Source organism: Salmo salar, chromosome 03, assembly GCF_965601325.2.
Source record: "Salmo salar chromosome 03, fSalSal1, whole genome shotgun sequence".
NCBI lineage: Eukaryota > Metazoa > Chordata > Actinopteri > Salmoniformes > Salmonidae > Salmo > Salmo salar.
In genome coordinates, this window is record NC_138293.1 from 22933406 (window position 1) to 22954160 (window position 20755).

The following is a 20755-nucleotide window of genomic DNA, read 5'->3' on the forward strand; positions in this document are numbered from 1 at the left end:
AATTGGCCCAGCGTCGTCCAGGTTTGACCGGGGTAGGCCGTCGTTGTAAATAAGAATTTGTTCTGAACTGACTTGCCTAGTTAACCTGTTGGGGCTAGGGGGCAGTATTTTCACGGCTGGATAAAAAACGTACCCGATTTAATCTGGTTACTAATCCTACCCAGTAACTAGAATATGCATATACTTATTATATATGGATAGAAAACACCCTAAAGTTTCTAAAACTGTTTGAATGGTGTCTGTGAGTATAACAGAACTCATTTGGCAGGCAAAACCCTGAGACATTTTCTGACAGGAAGTGGATACCTGATGTGTTGAATTACCTTTAAGCCTATGCCATTGAAACACACAGGGGTTGATTGTTTTGGCACTTCCTATTGCTTCCACTAGATGTCACCAACCTTTACAAAGTGTTTTGAGTCTTTTACTGTGAGATCTGACCGAACAAGAGCCATGGAACGGTGATGGCCGATTAGACTCTGGCGCGCGAGTTCATGTTGGGTACCCTCGTTCCAATACGTTATAAAAGAGAATGCATTCGTCCACCTTGAATATTATTCATGTTCTGGTTAAAAAAGGCCCTAATGATTTATGCTATACAACGTTTGACATGTTTGAACGAACGTAAATATATTTTTTCCCCTCGTTCATGAAGTGAAGTCCGGCGGGCTTAGATCATGTGCTAACAAGACGGAGATTTTTGGACATAAATGATGAGCTTTTTTGAACAAAACTACATTCGTTATGGACCTGTGATACCTGGAAGTGACATCTGATGAAGAGAATCAAAGGTAATGGATTATTTACATAGTATTTTCGATTTTAGATCTCCCCAACATGGCGGCTAGTCTGTATCGCAACGCGTATTTTTCTGGGCGCAGTGCTCAGATTATTGCAAAGTGTGATTTCCCAGTAAGGTTATTTTTAAATCTGGGAAGTTGATTGCGTTCAAGAGATGTAAATCTATAATTCTTTAAATGACAATATAATATTTTACCAATGTTTTCTAATTTTAATTATTTAATTTGTGGTGCTGACTTGACTGCCGGTTATTGGAGGGAAACGATTTCCTCAACATCAATGCCATAGTAAAACGCTGTTTTTAGATATAAATATGAACTTGATAGAACTAAAAATGCATGCATTGTCTAACATAATGTCCTAGGAGTGTCATCTGATGGAGATTGTAAAAGGTTAGTGCATCATTTTAGCTGGTTTTATGGTTTTGGTGACCCTGTCTTTGAATTGACAAAACATTACACACAGCTATTGTCAATGTACTCTCCTAACATAATCTAACTTTATGCTTTCGCCGTAAAACCTTTTTGAAATCGGACAACGTGGTTAGATTAAGGAGATGTTTATCTTTCAAAGGGTGTAAGATAGTTGTATGTTTGAAAAATTTGAATTTGGACATTTATTTGGTTTCAAATTTGCCGCTCTTACATTTTACATTTTAGTCATTTAGCAGACGCTCTTATCTTGAAATGCACCTGCTGTTGATGGAGTGCACCACGGGGGGGACGCTAGCGTCCCACCTAGCCCATAGAGGTTAAATAAAGGTAAAACAAAGTAATTAACAATTAAAGAAATATAGCTCGTTGAGTGCGGTTTTAGTGCCAGCATCAGTTTGTGGTGGAAAGTAGACAACAACGAAAATACAGACGAAAACTCTTGGTAAATAGTATGGTCAACAGCTTATCATGAGGTATTCTAACTCAGGCGAGTAGAACCTAGAGATTCCCTTAATATTAGAGATTGTGTACCAGCTGTTGTTAACAAAGAGACACACACCCCCACCCTTGAGTTTACGAGACACTGCCTTTCTGTTCTGCTGATGCATAGAGAAACCAGCTAGATTTATATTAACCATGTCCTCCTTCTGAAACGATTCCATGAAGCATAGGATATTACCGTTCTTCAGGTCCCGTTGATAGGATCATCTTGAACGGAGCTCGTCTAGTTTGTTCTACAGTACATTTGCCATTAGAACAGAGGGTAGAGGCAAAATAGTATAGTTAGCATGAAAACCCCCCACAAAATAGCATAATTGGTCAGGATCATGTAAAACGGCCACTATCCACGCCAGCAACATTCTCACAAAATAAAAAAAGGGAAATGGTGCTGATTTTATTGTTCCCCCATTACATCCAGTGTAGATAATCATCGTGATGGGGAGGGAGAGAGACCGAGGGGGAGAGAAATGAGTTCTTCCCGTTGTGCTATAAAAGCATTACATAAACATTCCTGGGAGAGGACTGGGTTCTGGGAGGCAGGCTGCCCATGCCGTTCCTTCTCCTGCTTCTCCTTCCTCCTACACTCTGTTCAAATACTATTTTTCGGTTTTCTACACATGTTGTGGGTCTCCTATGAAAATAAACCTAAGTGAGCTTTAATTTTAAAAACCTGGGCAAAGAAAGAAGGTATAATGGGTGTGTTTAGCGTAGCGGTGTGGATTACAACCTTTGTCAGCACTAAAACGCAGGTAGGGCTTCTTTAGCCAACTCACCATTTCCTCTGCAATAAGCATTTCATGTGTTGGAGCCAAAGCTAGCACTGTGAGTATGGTGGCTACTCTGGCCTCACCCTGCAGATGACTGTGAGGATGCTAGTGTACTTATACGTTCTTGCTCTGATATGGCCACTTTGGTGCATTGTATTTTAGAAACCAAAGGAACATCTATCTGCAAGTGAGAGTCTCTGAAAGGAAATATGAAATATAAGGACTGGATGGATTGAGTCTAGTGCAGTATGTATCTTAAATTATTCATAGCATGAAGCAGCTTACTAAATAGACATAAAAAGCAGCAGAGTGAGTCACTGTACTGTACACTGTAGGGAACTGTATGCATATTTTAGTGTTAAGTATTTAAGTCTCTGTTGTACTTAAACTTGCCGCTAATTATTTCCAATTATTCTTTCCAAAAGTAAGTTGTGATTAAAACCATATGCATAGAGGGTTTATAAAGTAATTATGCAGTAGGGTGGCCTGTGTGTGTTGCTCAATTGGTATCAAGGGACTTAACTTGTGCCCAGAAAACATTCCCCACACCATTACACCACCGCCACCAGCCTGTACCGTTGACTCATGGTGCTTACGCCAAATCCTGACTGCCATCAGCATGACGCAACAGGAACCAGGATTCATCAGACCAGGCCATGTTCTACACCTGTTGGAGCTGCTTCTTGTTTTTAGCTGATAGGAGTGGAACTCGGTGTGGTCGTCTGCTGCAAAAGCCCATCCGTGACCAGGACCGACAAGTTTTGCATTCCAAGATGCCGTTCTGCACACCACTGTTTTCCTGCACCGTTATTGGCCTGTTTGTGGCCCGCCTGTTAGCTTGCACGATACTTGAAATTATCCTTTGACCTCATGAACGAGCTGTTTTTGCCCACAGGACTGACGCTGACTGGATGCTTTTTGTTTGTCGCGCCATTCTCGGTAAACCATAGACCCTTTTGTGCATGAAAAGCCCCGGAAGCCTGCCATTTCTGAAATACTGGAACAGGCGCGCCTGGCAACGACGATCATACCAAACTCAAAGTTGCTTAGGTCACTCGTTTTGCCCAGTCTAACATTCAATCGAACAGTAACTGAATGCTTCGTTGCCTATCTGCCTGCTTTATATAGAAACCACGTACATGTCACTCACTGTCTGTAGGAGCGAACCATTTTCTTGAATGGGGTGGTGTGCCTAATAAACCACTAGTTGTATATGTCAATTGCTACCATCTATGTCATTGTCTTCTTTCTGTCAAAAGAACAGCTTAGTCATGTTTTTCTATGGACAAGGGACCTCTTCATTGTGCTGTTGGTTCTCAGCTCAGTGGCTTGGGCTAAAGATGTCTCTCTGTGTCTCTCAGATGGGTACTGACAAACAGCTGTAACAGGAGAAAGAATCAATAGAGCGTCTTTTCTGTTATTGTCCATCGGTGGCTCACTTTTGGATTCAAGTCCAGGAATGGTTATGTCATCATATCAGGTTTTAGATGGACCTGAAAACTCTATTGTTAGAGGATCTGAAAAACCATGATCAGTCAATCAGCATTATACTATTGGGTAAAGTATACATTTTTAGGCCGTCAGTAGAAATGTTACAAATAGGGAGGTTAAAGACCTTCGTAAGGCATCAGTCATGAAGGGATCTATAGCAAAAATAAATGGCTAAATAGTATTATACTGGGAAAGATGGGTTAATCTGTGGACATCGGCGAGTTGGGAGTTAAGATCCATAAAATCCAGCAATTGCAGAAAGAGGAAATTAGTAATATACAGTTGAAGACGGAAGTTTACATACACTTAGGCTGGAGTCATTAAAACTTGTTTTTCAACCAATCCACAAATTTCTTGTTAACAAACTATAGTTATGGCAGGTCGGTTAGGACATCTACTTTGTGCATGACACAAGTCATTTTTCCAACAATTGTTTACAGACAGATTATTTCACTTATAATTCACTGTATCACAATTCCAGTGGGTCAGAAGTTTACATACACTAAATTGACTGTGCCTTTAAACAGCTTGGAAAATTCCAGAAAATGATGTCATGGCTTTAGAAGCTTCTGATAGGCTAATTGACATCATTTCAGTCAATTGGAGGTGTACCTGTGGATGTATTTCAAGGCCTACCTTCTAACTCAGTGCCTCTTTGCTTGACATCATGGGAAAATCAAAAGAAATCAGCCAAGACCTCAGAAAAAAAGTGTAGACCTCCACAAGTCTGGTTCACACTTGGGAGCAATTTCCAGACGCCTGAAGGTACCACGTTCATCTGCACAAACAATAGTACTCAAGTATAAACACCATGGGACCACGCAGCCGTCATACCGCTCAGGAAGGAGACACGTTCTGTCTCCTAGAGATGAACGTACTTTGGTGCGAAAAAGTGCAAATCAATCCCAGAACAACAGCAAAGGACCTTGTGAAGATACTGGAGGAAACAGGTACAAAAGTATCTATAGCCACAGTAAAATGAGTCCTATATCGACATAACCTGAAAGGCCGCTCAGCAAGGAAGAAGCCACTGCTCCAAAACCGCCATAAAAAAGCCAGACTACGGTTTGCAACTCCACATGGGGACAAAGATCGTACTTTTTGGAGAAATGTCCTCTGGTCTGATAAAACTGTTTAGCAATAATGACCCCCCCCCCCCCAAAAAAAGATATAGATGTACTATTGTAAAGTGGTTGTTCCACTGGATATCATAAGGTGAATGCACCAATTTGTAAGTTGCTCTGGATAAGAGCGTCTGCTAAATGACGTAAATGTAAATCAGTCAGGTAGTTAAAGCTTGGTCGCAAATGGGTCTTCCAAATGAACAATGACCCCAAGCATAATTCCAAAGTTGTGGCAAAATGGCTTAAGGACAACACAGTCAAGGTATTGGAGTGGCCATCACAAAGCCCTGACCTCAAACCTATAGAACATTTGTGGGCAGAACTGAAAAAGTGTGTGCGAGCAAGGATCCTACAAACTTGACTCAGTTCCACCAGCTCTGTCAAGAGGAATGGGACAAAATTCACCCAACTTATTGTGGGAAGCTTGTGGAAGGCTACACGAAACGTTTGACCCAAGTTAAACAATTTAAAGGCAATACTACCAAATACTAATTGAATGTATGTGAACTTCTGACCCACTGGGAATGTGATGAAAGAAATAAATAATAAATAAATAATTCTCTCCACTATTATTCTGACATTTCACATTCTTAAAATAAAGTGGTGATCCTAACTGGATGAAATGTCAGGAATGTGTTTGGCTAAGGTATATGTAAACTTCCGACTTCAACTGTATGTATAATTATTGAACTATGTGTACTTTGTGAGCGAAAATAGCCATGTTGTTGGCCGCTAGTTTACTCCAATGAGGGGAGGGGAGGGGTGGTTGGGTTGAATATATATTTTTTGTAATCAGTGGGAGGAAAGACATGATGAGTCACCCTCACTTTTTAAAGCGCCTCATGTTCGTTGTCTCCTGCTGTCTCCTCTCCTACTCTGGAGGACATGACTGAGGCTGTGTCCCAAATGGCACCCTATTCCCTATGGGCCATTGTCAAAAGTAATGCACTACATAGGGAATATGGTGCCATTTGCAATGCAGTTTGAGGCTGAGCTCTCTCTCACTGGCTTAAACAGAGCTTCGCCCCAAAGCTGGCTGGGTAAATGTACTAAAGCCATCAAACAGGCTGCATTCCATACAGACAGACAGACACCCCCGTAATCTCAGGTGTGTCTGTGTCTGCCTGTCTATCGATCTGTGTCTCTGTCTGCCTGTTTTCCTGCATCAGGCAGCTCATCAGGAAATCTGAAATCCAGAGCTGGAGAAGAAGTTAATTTCAGTTCGCCTTGGATCATTTCCCCGAATATCAGTGCCTCGTACCAAGAAAGTGTGTGTGTGTGTGTGTGTGTGTGTGTGTGTGTGTGTGTGTGTGTGTGTGTGTGTGTGTGTGTGTGTGTGTGTGTGTGTGTGTGTGTGTGTGTGTGTGTGTGTGTGTGTGTGTGTGTGTGTGTGTGAAGCTGCAAAGTAGGTTGTGTTGTTGTTTTGCAGTGTATTACGCATTTCCATCGAAAAGGATCCATGAGCATCAACATGTGAAGTTCATAGGTGCATGTCAAATGAATGCTAGGAGTCTTTCTTTTCTGGAAATGAAGGCATAGATATATTTTTCAACCATTTTCCATCTTAAGAAATAGGCATAAATAAAGGCTTTGATTTCTGGATAAACAAATGGAAAAGGGGCCTTTAGAAAACATCTACCAGAAAATGTATTAAAAGGTATCAGAAATACAGTGCATTCGGAAAGTATTCAGACCCCATGACTTTTTCAACATTTTCTTAAATACAGCCTTATTCTGAAATGGATTCAGTACTTTTTTTTTTACCTTATCAATCTACACATAATACCCCATAATGACAAAGCGAAAACAGGTGTTTAGAAATGTTTGCAAATTTATGAAAAAATCAAAACAGAAATACCTTATTTACGTAAGTATTGAGACCCTTTGCTATGAGACTCGTAATTGAGCTCAGATGCATCCTGTTTCCATTGATCATCCTTGAGATGTTTCTACAACTTGATTTGAGTACACCTGTGGTAAATTCAATTGATTTGACATGATTTGGAAAGGCACACACCTGTCTATATAAGGTCCCACATTTGACAGTACATGTTTTTGCAAAAACCAAGCCATGAGGACGAAGGAATTGCCCATAGAGCTCCGAGACAGGATTGTGTCGAGGCACAGATCGTCGGAAGGGCATCAACAAATTTCTGCAGCATTGAAGTTCCCCAAGAACCCTGTGGCCTACATCATTCTTAAATGGAAGAGGTTTGGAACCACCAAGACTTTTCCTAGAGCAGTCAGGGGAGAAGGGCCTTGGTCAGGGAGGTGCCCAAGAACAAGATGGTCCCTCTGACAGAGCTCCAGAGTTCTTCTGTGGAGATGGGAGAACCATCCAGAAGGACAATAATCTCTGCAGCACTCCACCAATCAGGCCTTTGTGGCCAGATGGAAGCCACTCCTCAGTAAAAGGCACATGACAGCCCGTGTGGAGTTTGCCAAAAGGCACCTAAAGGACTCTCAGACCATGAGAAACTCTGGTCTGATGAATCCAAGATTGAACTCTTTGGCCTGAATGCCAAGCATCACGTCTGGAGGAAACTTGGCACCATCCCTACAGTGAAGTATGGTGGTGGCAGGATGTTTTTCAGCGGCAGGGACTGGGAGACTAGTCAGGATCGAGGGAAAGACGAACAGAAAAGAGGTCCTTGATGAAAACCTGCTCCAGAGCGCTCAGGTCCTCAGACTGGGGGCGGCGGTTCACCTTCCAACAGGACAACGACCCTAAGCACACAGCCAAGCCAATACAGGAGTGGTTTTGGGACAAGTCTCTGAATGTCCTTGAGTGGCCCAGCCAGATGCCGGACTTGAACCCGATCGAACATCTCTGGAGAGACCTGAAAATAGCTGTGCAGCAATGCTACTCATTTAAGCTGACAGAGCTTGAGAGGATCTACAGAGAAGAACGGGAGAAACTCTCCAAATACAGGTGTGCCAAGTTTGTAGCATCATACCCAAGAAGACTCGAGGCTGTAATCTCTGCCAAAGGTGCTTCAACAAAGTACTTAGTAAAGGGTCTGAAATGTCAGTTTTTATTTTTATAACCCCCCCCCCCCCCTCTTGCTTTGTCATTATGGGGTATTGTGTGTAGATTGAGGGGGGAATGATTTAATACATTTTAGAATAAACTATGATGTAACAAAATGTGGAATAAGTCAAGGGGTCTGAATACTTTAAAAATGCATTGTATATTTCTATAGGGATGCACGATATATCGATGAACATATTGGAACCGGCCGATATTAGCTAAAAATGCCAACATCGGTATCGGCCCGATGTCTAATTTAATACCGATGTGCAAAACCGATGTCAAAGCTGACGTGCATACCTATATAACGTAGGTACATGACGTATTGACGCCACGTAAAATTTTGCGCTACACGTGCAACACAGTATTCCTAACCTAGCCCACAATGTCTGCTGTGTGGATCGAGCAGTTAACAAGTCGAGCAGTCATTTTAAAGAGTAAGAACATTTCAGCGAGACAACTTAAAGGCGAAATCCATTAACGCCAATATAATGGAATTCATTGCACTTGACAATCAACCGTTCTCTGTCGTGGGTGATGTTGACTTTCGCAAATGGTCGAGCACCGGTACACACTTCGAAGTGCACTATTTTTCAGATGTTGTCCTACCGGAGTTACACAGTAATAGCTTCACTGCTATTAACTTCACGACATACTATGGAACGCCGTTTGGGTCTTTGCGTGTCAAAAAAAAAAAAAAACATATAACACCCACTATTTGAGGCGTTAAATAAGCTTTTAATTTGACACGTCAATAACGTACTGTAGAATTTTGTGTGTTCTGAATTGCACATGCAAGCCAAGCTCCACCACTACTATCAGTAGCACTGTCAAAGCTGTACAAAAAAGTATGCAAGCAAGCAAACAACGGCCATGAACGATGTGTTTACAATACCGCGTTGGTAATAAAGCATTATTTGTTCGACCGCAACATCTGGGCAGGGGCGAAAATCTGATATCCACTTTGGAGGGGACAATTACATGAAATTTTCTCAGGAGCAATTCCTGAGGGGGACACCAAAAGTAGTGCTGTAACACACAGCCTACATTGTAATATGGTAAATGTATATTGAGGAACCAAAGAAATAAGGTGTTTGCTGTACTCCTAACTACCGGTACCCAAAACTACACAACTAATCACAACAGCAATACCATTGCCTTTAACAAATCTTAGTTCAGTCACCAGTTTAAGTTGAGAGTGGGGGTATCCATGGCATTTTCCAATTATGTTCCTATTTTACAAGTCAAAAAAATTGAGAACCTTTCATAATGTTGCCAAACAAAGACTCAACAAACTTACCTGAGACTCCCTGTCTCTGCCAGTCTGTCCCTGCATATCTGTCCCCAACTCTGCTGTCTGTGTGCCATCTGTTGCCTGCTCTGCCTAATGACATCATTGTGAAACATTTCCATTAGAATTTCATTTCTTTCTTATGAACATTTTATCAACTAGTCTTTGAGATATTAGGCTACTAGGGTTCTTACTATGCGTTTTGGTGTATTGAAAAAATACTCTTATGTCCGTCTTTTATTTTTCTGCCATTTTTCTACCTGGCTGGCTGGCTGGCTACACACACAGTGTGTAGGTTATTTACAGTAGGAGATGGGCTTCTATCATCTTAAATCATTCTATATGGTCTTCGATCTAAAAGGTAGCTAGCAAATGTGAAACGGATTAAAATGACAAGAGTTGACAGCTGTATGAGTTCACCATTTACACAACATATGCTGCAACCTTTTGTCATTTTAATAGTTTGTTTCATATTGGCTGGCTTCCAACAATAGCTGAATTTGCAAAGCTAGCGAGCACCAATTCAGTTTCAGTGGTGTTTACTATAATCTTTTCTACCCGGGTTAAATAAAGGTGAAATAAAATAAATAAATAAAAGTTCCCTTGCGACAATTTAGCTTTTGCAACGAGACGATTAAATATATTTAAGACAATGGTAGAAGAGAGTGTAGTTCTGTTCAGTTTGGACTTCAGTTTATCGCTAACCTTATCACAGGGACTTTGAAGCACTAACTTACATCATCTGCATGCTGATTCCATCTTTGACGACGCCACATAAATGGAATAGGTACTAGCTAGCTTAATAGTTAATATTTGCGCGCTAGCTCTGCATATTCAGCTAGTGTGTGTGTGCGCGATTGACTGGATGAACCTCACGGCAGTTACGTAGCAAGCTAAGGAACTGGCAGTGGATCAAACCATTGTGAGGCAAAGGGCGGGGGGGTCGCAATCTTTTGAAACATAAAAACGCGCTATTAAGTGTCTATAATCAGCACAATTGCTTTCATTGCGTATCATTAATATTATTTACATTTACATTTACATTTTACATTTTAGTCATTTAGCAGACGCTCTTATCCAGAGCGACTTACAGTAGTGAATGCATACATTTCATACATTTTTTTTTGCTGCTAAATTAAATAGTTATGTTTCAGTGATATATTGGGGGGGACAAATCATATTTTTCCCAGGATGGGGGGGTCGTGTCCCCCCCGTCCCCCCCCCGGGATTTCCGCCCCTGCATCTGGGGTAGCTAGCTAGCTTTAGCTTGGTACCAAGCTAGCACCAATACAACCAGCCTGAAAACACTGACCAGTAGAAACTGCAGTCATTTTCATTATTCTTAGCGATTATTTATTTACTTGTGAGTAAGTAGTAGCTATGTAGCCACTTGTTGTTCGCCTATAGAAATTGAACTTCAGTTCATGAAAATAAATAGCTAGTCAGCTACATAACCCTGTTTCCCAAAGCTAACATTATAAGCAGCCAGCTAGCTTCATCTGGCTAGTGAAGCTCGACCGGACCGTGTTGTGAAGCTAGCCACAATAAGAATTAGGCACAATAGTGGATTTTGCGGGTTGCCTTCAAAATAAAAGCACCTCTTTGAAGGTGATGCAGAAGGTTACTATTGGTGGAATCATGCCATATTTAGACTAGATAATGTTAAACAAGGCTGGAATGTGAAGCAATGAAATGGGGTATCAATCTACTCGGTGACATCCACAGAACACAACTGTTAAGAGTTTATGCAAATATTAGCGTTGTAGCTCTTATCGCGGGACTGTGACTGTGTGAAATCACCTCCCCAGTCAGCCTATTGTGTGTATTGACATTCATATTGCACTGTACAGCTTTACCTAAGGATTGGGGATCAATGAAATGGGGTATCAGTTTAGGCAATACCCAATATATTTTTCCCCAACATCCTCCTCAGAGTTATCAGATTCCAAAACATCCACGCAGTATTGTTTTTCCTCTGGAATAGTGTTCAATACACATAGGTTGACAATAAATGTGTCTCCATTCACAGTTATTTCAGAGTCCTGCAATAAGAGCTACGGCGCTAATGTTCTCTGGATGTCACAGAATAAACTGATACCCCAGGTCATTATTCCACAATCCATAGGTAAGGCTGTACAGTGAAATAAGTATGCCCCCGATGCAATTCTAAAGTATTATACATCCAGTCTTTTGTTGATTTTATATAACAACATTCCAACCTCGTTTAGCATGATATGTTCAATTATGGCATAATTCTACTATTTGTATTAATTTGCATCAGTCTCTGACATACTTTTATTTTGAAGGCTAACCGCAAAGTCCACATTGTGGCTAATTCTTATTGTGGCTAGCTTCACATAGATGGGTCCGACCACCATTAATCAAATAAGAACTGTCTTATAAATTAGGGTTATTTTAGATGATGACACTTAGCTATATAGCTACTGAAACAGATGGTCGTTTTGCTACGTATTTGGGGAAAAACATTGTTTGCATCCATGAGCTAGCTAGCTTTTTTTATGACCAGCACTGTAGGTGCGGGAGACAATTTTACCAGCATCGTAGCATATGTATCGATAAATCGTTGACACATACGAAATACGAGTGAAAGTGTAATCAATATGTAATTACACAATCACTCGGAGGATCCGTCCCCCAGCCAGGCCCTCTCCTATCCCCCTCCCTCCCTGTCTCCGTCCCCCAGCCAGGCCCTCTCCTATTCTCCTCTCTCCCTGTCTCCGTCCCCCAGCCAGGCCCTCTCCTATCCCCCTCCCTCCCTGTCTCCGTCCCCCAGCCAGGCCCTCTCCTATCCCCCTCCCTCCCTGTCTTCGTCCCCCAGCCAGGCCCTCTCCTATTCTCCTCTCTCCCTGTCTCCGTCCCCCAGCCAGGCCCTCTCCTATCCCCCTCCCTCCCTGTCTCCGTCCCCCAGCCAGGCCCTCTCCTATCCCCCTCCCTCCCTGTCTCCGTCCCCCAGCCAGGCCCTCTCCTATCCCCCTCCCTCCCTGTCTCCGTCCCCCAGCCAGGCCCTCTCCTATCCCCCTCCCTCCCTGTCTCCGTCCCCCAGCCAGGCCCTCTCCTATTCTCCTCTCTCCCTGTCTCCGTCCCCCAGCCAGGCCCTCTCCTATCCCCCTCCCTCCCTGTCTCCGTCCCCCAGCCAGGCCCTCTCCTATCCCCCTCTCTCCCTGTCTCCGTCCCCCAGCCAGGCCCTCTCCTATCCCCCTCTCTCCCTGTCTCCGTCCCCCAGCCAGGCCCTCTCCTATCCCCCTCCCTCGCTGTCTCCGTCCCCCAGCCAGGCCCTCTCCTATTCTCCTCTCTCCCTGTCTCCGTCCCCCAGCCAGGCCCTCTCCTATTCTCCTCTCTCCCTCTCTCCGTCCCCCAGCCAGGCCCTCTCCTATTCTCCTCTCTCCCTGTCTCCGTCCCCCAGCCAGGCCCTCTCCTATCCCCCTCCCTCCCTCTCTCCGTCCCCCAGCCAGGCCCTCTCCTATTCTCCTCTCTCCCTCTCTCCGTCCCCCAGCCAGGCCCTCTCCTATCCCCCTCTCTCCCTGTCTCCGTCCCCCAGCCAGGCCCTCTCCTATCCCCCTCTCTCCCTGTCTCCGTCCCCCAGCCAGGCCCTCTCCTATCCCCCTCCCTCCCTGTCTCCGTCCCCCAGCCAGGCCCTCTCCTATTCTCCTCTCTCCCTGTCTCCGTCCCCCAGCCAGGCCCTCTCCTATCCCCCTCCCTCCCTGTCTCCGTCCCCCAGCCAGGCCCTCTCCTATCCCCCTCTCTCCCTGTCTCCGTCCCCCAGCCAGGCCCTCTCCTATCCCCCTCTCTCCCTGTCTCCGTCCCCCAGCCAGGCCCTCTCCTATCCCCCTCCCTCGCTGTCTCCGTCCCCCAGCCAGGCCCTCTCCTATTCTCCTCTCTCCCTGTCTCCGTCCCCCAGCCAGGCCCTCTCCTATTCTCCTCTCTCCCTCTCTCCGTCCCCCAGCCAGGCCCTCTCCTATTCTCCTCTCTCCCTCTCTCCGTCCCCCAGCCAGGCCCTCTCCTATTCTCCTCTCTCCCTCTCTCCGTCCCCCAGCCAGGCCCTCTCCTATCCCCCTCTCTCCCACCCTCAGCCAATCCCCTCCTAATTACCTGTGTGATGGCCAGGGCAGTGAGGGCGCCAGGCCTTGATGTGTAATACACGCTGGCAGCTGGGTCTCTGTCTCATTCATTACTGACACTCACTAAAGTCACTGCATGCACTACATATTTCAGCTAGCTGTCTAGCTACTTCCCAACCTGTACTTCTCTCCTTCCTTGTTTCTCACCACCTATCCCTGTTGCTTCCTGTTTGTCCAACCTAGCTCTGAGCACCCATCTGCTCCTTGTTCAGCATAAAAAAAGACAAAGCGTAGCAGCGATTAACCAAACATCTTAACCTGTTGTATACTGTCATCTGCTGATGCCATGGATATTGTGGTTCAGTAGCAGTAACAGCATGCAGATCTGAATAAGAGCCCTAGAGAAAGAAATAAGAACGCTCTTCCGTTTCACTAACGGTAGTTTTCCTCTCCTCCTTTGGCAGGTGACATCACACAGAAAGGCTATGAAAAGAAGAGGTCCAAATTAATTGGGGCCTTCCTCCCTCAGGCACCAGGTAAAGGTAAATACCATTCCTCTAATCAAAACACTAACCTTGTCTGTCTCAACTAATTTGAAACAGTGATGGATTCTGGAATAGAGTTCTGGACTAATCTGACTCTGGAATAGAGGTCTTTGTTTTGTGATATAGACTGCATACCTCAAACCAAAAGCTTGATGTCTAACACAACAATAATCTCAGATTCTCTGCCCTCCCTGGGTGTATATAGATTCAAGTCTAGTGGGGGAAATGACTGATTTAATTGTTATTAGTTGAAATATACAAGGGCCTAACTCTTATGTATTTTAGTCATAGTTAAACTTAACTAATACAACTTTACAGACCTAGCCTAACTAATAGTGTTCTCACTTGGAGGTAATGCAAGTTAACAAAAGACAGAGGAACAGTGGATGTGACATTCCTTCGGTTTTCAATTTGTTTTCATTCATTTTCCATTTCATCCCATTTGCACCAAATTTAACAGAACTTTACTTTAATGGATGTGTGGGTTGCAGTTCAGCTCAGCTGTACTCCTCTAACTGATGTCTGGGATGTTCTACAGTGTCAAAATGTTGTTATCCAAGTGGCCATTTTGGAAAATGTATCCGGTCAGAAGAATGGCTCATTATTGACCCAGAAGACACCAGTGACAAAGCTTATGTGTACATTCTCACAGAGTACTGTGTAAAAATGGCCTCAACTGCATTTTCTGTGAATGCTTTGTGAATTGTTGTTTCCCCAACATCTATTTAAATTATAAAAGGAGGGTCTGTGTCCCAAATGGTACCTATTCCCTATAATGCACTACTTTTGACCAGAGCATTATATGAATATGGTGCAATTTGGGACAAACCCCCACTGATGGAAGGGGAGAGGCTGACCCATTTGTTCTTCTGTGAAATGTGTCTTAAATATGTATTTTAACTGCCCGTACATTGAATCCAAGCAGATCTAGGCCACTTGGCATGAACGGTAAGCAGGTATGGCAGCAGACCGCTTAGATTGAGTGTAATTGAATATCATGCTGTATGGTGTCTACACACGGCCGGCCCGCTCATTAGGCAGGATTATGTGGCCGCCTGCGGCAGCAGATTGACAAGGGTGTCATTTTCGGAGTTCAACTGACCGAGACGCACCTCCAACAACAACACGTAAAGCCTCACAGAATTCTGCCCCTAAACAATGACAATATCTCTCAACCGGTGGCATAAGATAAGGGCTTTTTAGGTGAGTGTTGATGCCACACTCTGATAAGCAGTGCCCATTTTCTCAAAGGCAGGGGCGCAAAATATTTTGCTTGTCCATTCCCAGGCACCTCTCCAGGGCGCTGTCGGAGCTCCACCAACATTCTGTAAAAAAAATGATCTAACATAAATAATGTAGCAGATATAGGATATGGTAGAAAGAGTATGTGGCCTTTTCTGTAGCCTACAGGCTGGAGATACAATGTATGACGATGTAATGAGACGGATACTTTTTAAATCATGCCGGTTTCTCCGATCAAATAGCCTAACCTAGACACTTTTTACATCATGCGGGTTTCACCGATCAGCTTGAACACCGAACACACCAAGGTTAGCCGCTAATGTAGCTAGCAGGTTAAACACGCAACCCAACACTTACCTAACGTTACCAGTCAATGAGAACGGTGGCCATTTCGGTGTCACTCTTCCACCTTTCAAAATGAATTCCAATGTTTCTGGATTGGTCATGGGCAGTCTTTTTCTCTTTTGGGGTCAAGTTGATTCAATTCCAAGAACCAAGAATGATACTTGTTTATTTGGTTCTTGCTACAAAGACAGTTTATCTGCAAACAAGTTATCTAGCTTGTTGGCTTTGTCGGCTCTGTGTTTGTTAGCAAGCAATTTACTTTTACTATCGCTCCGAGGCCATTGCAGCAAGGTCATTCGAGTAGGCGGGATTTAACGCAAAGACACACCTTGCCCAGAAGGCTATCCCAAGGCATCTCAGGCCTCAGCCCCCTTGTTTTCATTCAAAGTGAAAACACCATACAAGAAGTGGGGTGGCATAGGGTCGCCCACGACATGTGGATTCCTGCTTTATATCCCATTGAATATAATAAGTCAAATGTAATGCAATAAGGTGTCATTTGGGACGCATACTATGTCTTAAATTAGCCAAGAGTGTAAAAAAAATGGCTAGTGTAAAAGATGCCCCCATGTCCACTCATTGTGCCCATAAAAAGACATAGATAATGAACATGAGGCCCTCCATTACACATTACCTCCTGTAGCTCGTCACATTATGGCCCTCTGAACACAAGACCTGCTCACTAAAGAGCTTGCCCCATTAAGTTTTCTATGATAGCTAAGTGCTATAAAATCTCTCATCTAAACAGAGCCATCACATTCCCTGCAAACCTACCGTAGTGTTACAGGTGTAACAGCAGCAGATAGCACATTCATTTCAGTGCTGTTCATGCCTTCGAAAGGCTGTGGGTCTTAATGTCAGACTATTATAGTATTCAGGCTGATCTGTCCATGGCTTTGTCTAAAATGGCACCCTGTTCCTTTTATAGTGCACTTATTTTGAGTGCACTGATTTTAACCAGGGTTCATAGGGCTTTAGTCAAAAGAAGTGCACTATATAGGGAATAGGGTGCCATTTGGGCCGCTGACTATTAATCCATTGGAAGATTAACCGTTACTCAGGATTGTAATAACCACTAGTACACACTGCCACTGCAGAACAGTTAGAAAGGTCAGTGTAATGTGAAGCGAACGCCTGGCCTCTGACTAGGGTTACAAATTCCAGTAACTTTCCCCAAATTCCCACTTGGAAAAAACACAAATTCAGAAGGGAATAAACAGGAAATCCGGAAGACTCTAACCAGGATTTCTGGAAAACCTGGATATGTTGGCATAGTTACCGGAATTTTGCAACCCTCCCATGAGACCAGGCATTCGCATCACGCTTGTCTGAAGTCGATAAAAGGCTGAGACAGCAGACTGTTACAGCAGGTTGTTTCCTCTCTAGCCCAGTACACCACAGTGAGTCTGAAAAGTCGGAGCACATACATAAACTGATACTGTACTGGTCTCAAATGGAAATCCAATATTGATTGGGAAGGGAAGGCCCATTACAAACGGACTTAATGGATGTAAGATGTACATTCATCAGGCGATTCCCAAAAACGAGGTTACGTTAGTACTACTGTATCAGAGAGCGTGTTACTGTACATGCATGTGTATTGCCATTTAGAACACCACCAGCAACAAACTTTCTCTATCTAGCCTCGACTCAAGCCATTCTAGGTTTATGGAGTGTTGTCTGGCAGTAAACCATTATCTATCACCCAGTATCTCTGTATTACAGGTAGTTCTAATTCAAACCCTATTATAGGTCTCCCTTAAGGGGGAACAGTTACATTGCACATTGGCTTTAGCAAATTCTTCAGGCTTGGATTTCTGAGCGTAAAACACCTTTCGGAAATCTTTACCAGTCTACGTATGTTGTTATTTCAGCATAGCGGTAGATAGTACTCCTAAATAACACTGTCAGTGGAGAAGATGAGTGCAGCACTATTGAGATCAGACTCCTCCATCGAGCCTCTTATTGAATGTAGCATCTTTCCCTGTGTGAGGCAGATGGAGAACAGATGAGACGGAGATTGATTTCCTCCAAGGTCTGTGTTGTGTGTGGGGGGGGGCTGCTGAGTGTTCTCGATCGACAGGGAGAAAGAGGGAATGGTGTCCTGCATCTATCATGTCTCTCAGTGTTAAACCAATGGCACTGCAGAAAGTAATCCACTTTATGGGGCACTTACCTACAGTATTACAAGCTGCTGCATTGCTCAGACTGCTGCTTGGAGCTTTGGTGTTGAGGACTGGGAAGTGAGTGGCTCAGTGTTTCTTTGTTGTGAACCTGAGATTTACCTTCTGGGGTTGTGCTGTAATGTAGCCGTTATAGCTTCAGTCATAGATCACTAGCTTTGTGTTGTCTAGCTAGCAGACTGTCTTCAAGACTGGAACAATTGCAAACAGTTTGTAAATTAAAGTAACTGGTGGGTGTTTGTTTGGTTTCTGTGTGTCCACAGCCTAGGATTTACACTGAAAATCATCTCATCCCAAGATCTCCATGCTGAGGTTCAGGTTTAGGGGCTGATCGCCACTGTGCTGTAATTGACAATGAGAAGCTGTCTGTGTCCCAAATGGCACCCTATTCCATATATAGTGCACTACTTTTGACCAGGGCCCATAGGGCTCTGCTCAAATGTAGTGCACTATGTAGAGAATAGGATGCCATTTGGGACGTAGCATGAGAGGCTGAGGGACCCAGTCCCCTGATAGATTGAATAGGAAATAGGGTTAATTGCTGGGACCCTCCGTTTAAACTGAGCCTAACAATCCCTTGCCAGACAAAATAGAATAATGTCCAATAATGTCAGTTGATGTTTCACAGTCTATTGTGAAATTAAGTTGAGTTGAGGTGCCTGTCAGAATAAATAATACTCATACTCGTTTGAGGCAGACAGTATAATGAATTAATTTTCCTTTATTTTTCCTTGTCCATCTATTCATTTCATCCTTTTACTGTATACTACACCACTATATGCTCATAATACCATCTATGACAGGCTAGTATCTGCCGTGCACAAAAGAAAGAGAAACGTCTGTGCACAGCAGTGTGTATAGATCCAGGTGCTGGTTTTGTCAGGAACAAATAGCATCCAAAAACAAGTGTAAAAACCGCACAATAGTCTGCATTGTTCTTTCAGTACCACCCATGGGACCTGTATCTGTACTGTAGTACCAGGTACAGTGCTGATGGTGGTCAGGCTGTACTGTAGTACCAGATGCAGTGCTGATGGTGGTCAGGCTGTACTGTAGTACCAGATGCAGTGCTGATGGTGGTCAGGCTGTACTGTAGTACCAGATGCAGTGCTGATGGTGGTCAGGCTGTACTGTAATACCAGATGCAGTGCTGATGGTGGTCAGGCTGTACTGTAGTACCAGGTACAGTGCTGATGGTGGTCAGGCTGTACTGTAGTACCAGGTACAGTGCTGATGGTGGTCAGGCTGTACTGTAGTACCAGATGCAGTGCTGATAGTGGTCAGGCTGTATTGTAGGTAACTCTGTCTTCTCCCTCTCTCCCCAAGGGATGGACCCTTCTGTGCCCCACGAGAGGAGAACTCCTGTCACCCCCGGCTCCTCCTCTCGCTACCACCGCCGCCGCTCCTCTGGCTCCCGGGACGAACGCTACAGATCAGGTACGCCAGAAACACCTTTCAACACATCACAAACAGTAACACAAACCTCCAGCTCATGGTATACAGTTGGAAACTTAATACAAATTAGAAAAACCCAGTATTACCAGTGTGCTGTAGTTTCTCTTCTATTTTGAGTACCTTTTTTCACCATGCACCTGATAGTACAGTCGTGGCCAAAAGTTTTGAGAATGACACAAAAATATAAATTTTCACAAAGTCTGCTGCCTCAGTTTGTATGATGGCAATTTGCATATACTCCAGAATGCTATGAAGAGTGATCAGATGAATTGCAATTAATTGCAAAGTCCCTCTTTGCCATGCAAATGAACTGAATCCCCAAAAAACATTTCCACTGCATTTCAGCCCTGCCACAAAAGGACCAGCTGACATCAGGTGAATGCACCAATTTGTAAGTCGCTCTGGATAAGAGCGTCTGCTAAATGACGTAAATGTAAATGTCAGTGATTCTCTCGTTAACACAGGTGTGAGTGTTGACGAGGACAAGGCTGGAGATCACTCTGTCATGCTGATTGAGTTCGAATAACAAACTGGAAGCTTCAAAAGGAGGGTGGTGCTTGGAATCATTGTTCTTCCTCTGTCAACCATGGTTACCTGCAAGGAAACACGTGCCGTCATCATTGCTTTGCACAAAAAGGGCTTCACAGGCAAGGATATTGCTGCCAGTAAGATTGCATCTAAATCAACCATTTATCGGATCATCAAGAACTTCAAGGAGAGTGGTTCAATTGTTGTGAAGAAGGCTTCAGGGCGCCCAAGAAAGTCCAGCAAGCTCCAGGACCGTCTCCTAAAGTTGATTCAGCTGCGGGATCGGGGCACCACCAGTACAGAGCTTGCTCAGGAATGGCAGCAGGCAGGTGTGAGTGCATCTGCACGCACAGTGAGGTGAAGACTTTTGGAGGATGGCCTTGTGTCAAGAAGGGCAGCAAAGAAGCCACTTTCTCCAGGAAAAACATCAGGGACAGACTGATATTCTGCAAAAGGTACAGGGATTGGACTGCTGAGGACTGGGGTAAAGTCATTTTCTCTGATGAATCCCCTTTCCGATTATTTGGGGCATCCGGAAAAAAGCTTGTCCGAAGAAGGCAAGTTGAGCGCGACCATCAGTCCTGTGTCATGCCAACAGTAAAGCATCCTGAGACCATTCATGTGTGGGGTTGCTTCTCAGCCAAGGGAGTGGGCTCACTCACAATTTTGCCTAAGAACACAGCCATCAATAAAGAATGGTACCAACACATCCTCCGAGAGCAACTTCTCCCAACCATTCAGGAACAGTTTGGTGACGAACAATGCCTTTTCCAGCATGATGGAGCACCTTGCCATAAGGCAAAAGTGATAACTAAGTGGCTCGGGAAACAAAACATCAATATTTTGGGTCCATGGCCAGGAATCTCCCCAGACCTTAATCCCATTTGAGAACTTGTGGTCAATCCTCAAGAGGCGGGTGGACAAACAAAAACCCACAC

At 44.0% G+C, this 20755-nt stretch overlaps 1 protein-coding gene across 11 annotated transcripts in view; it reads left to right on the top strand.

Annotated features, from left to right (window-relative positions):
- dip2ca (disco-interacting protein 2 homolog Ca) overlaps positions 1 to 20755 on the top strand; it is a 236232-nt gene that overhangs the window by 118463 nt on the left and 97014 nt on the right. For 7 of the 11 annotated variants that reach the window (XM_082973357.1, XM_082973359.1, XM_082973360.1 and 4 more), the window contains exons 2-3: positions 13984 to 14061; positions 19161 to 19271. In XM_082973357.1, the coding sequence (XP_082829483.1) occupies positions 13984 to 14061; positions 19161 to 19271 (189 nt within the window). The remainder of the gene's footprint in view (positions 1 to 13983; positions 14062 to 19160; positions 19272 to 20755) is intronic. The other 4 variants (XM_082973358.1, XM_082973367.1, XM_082973361.1 and 1 more) reach the window with 2 other exon arrangements.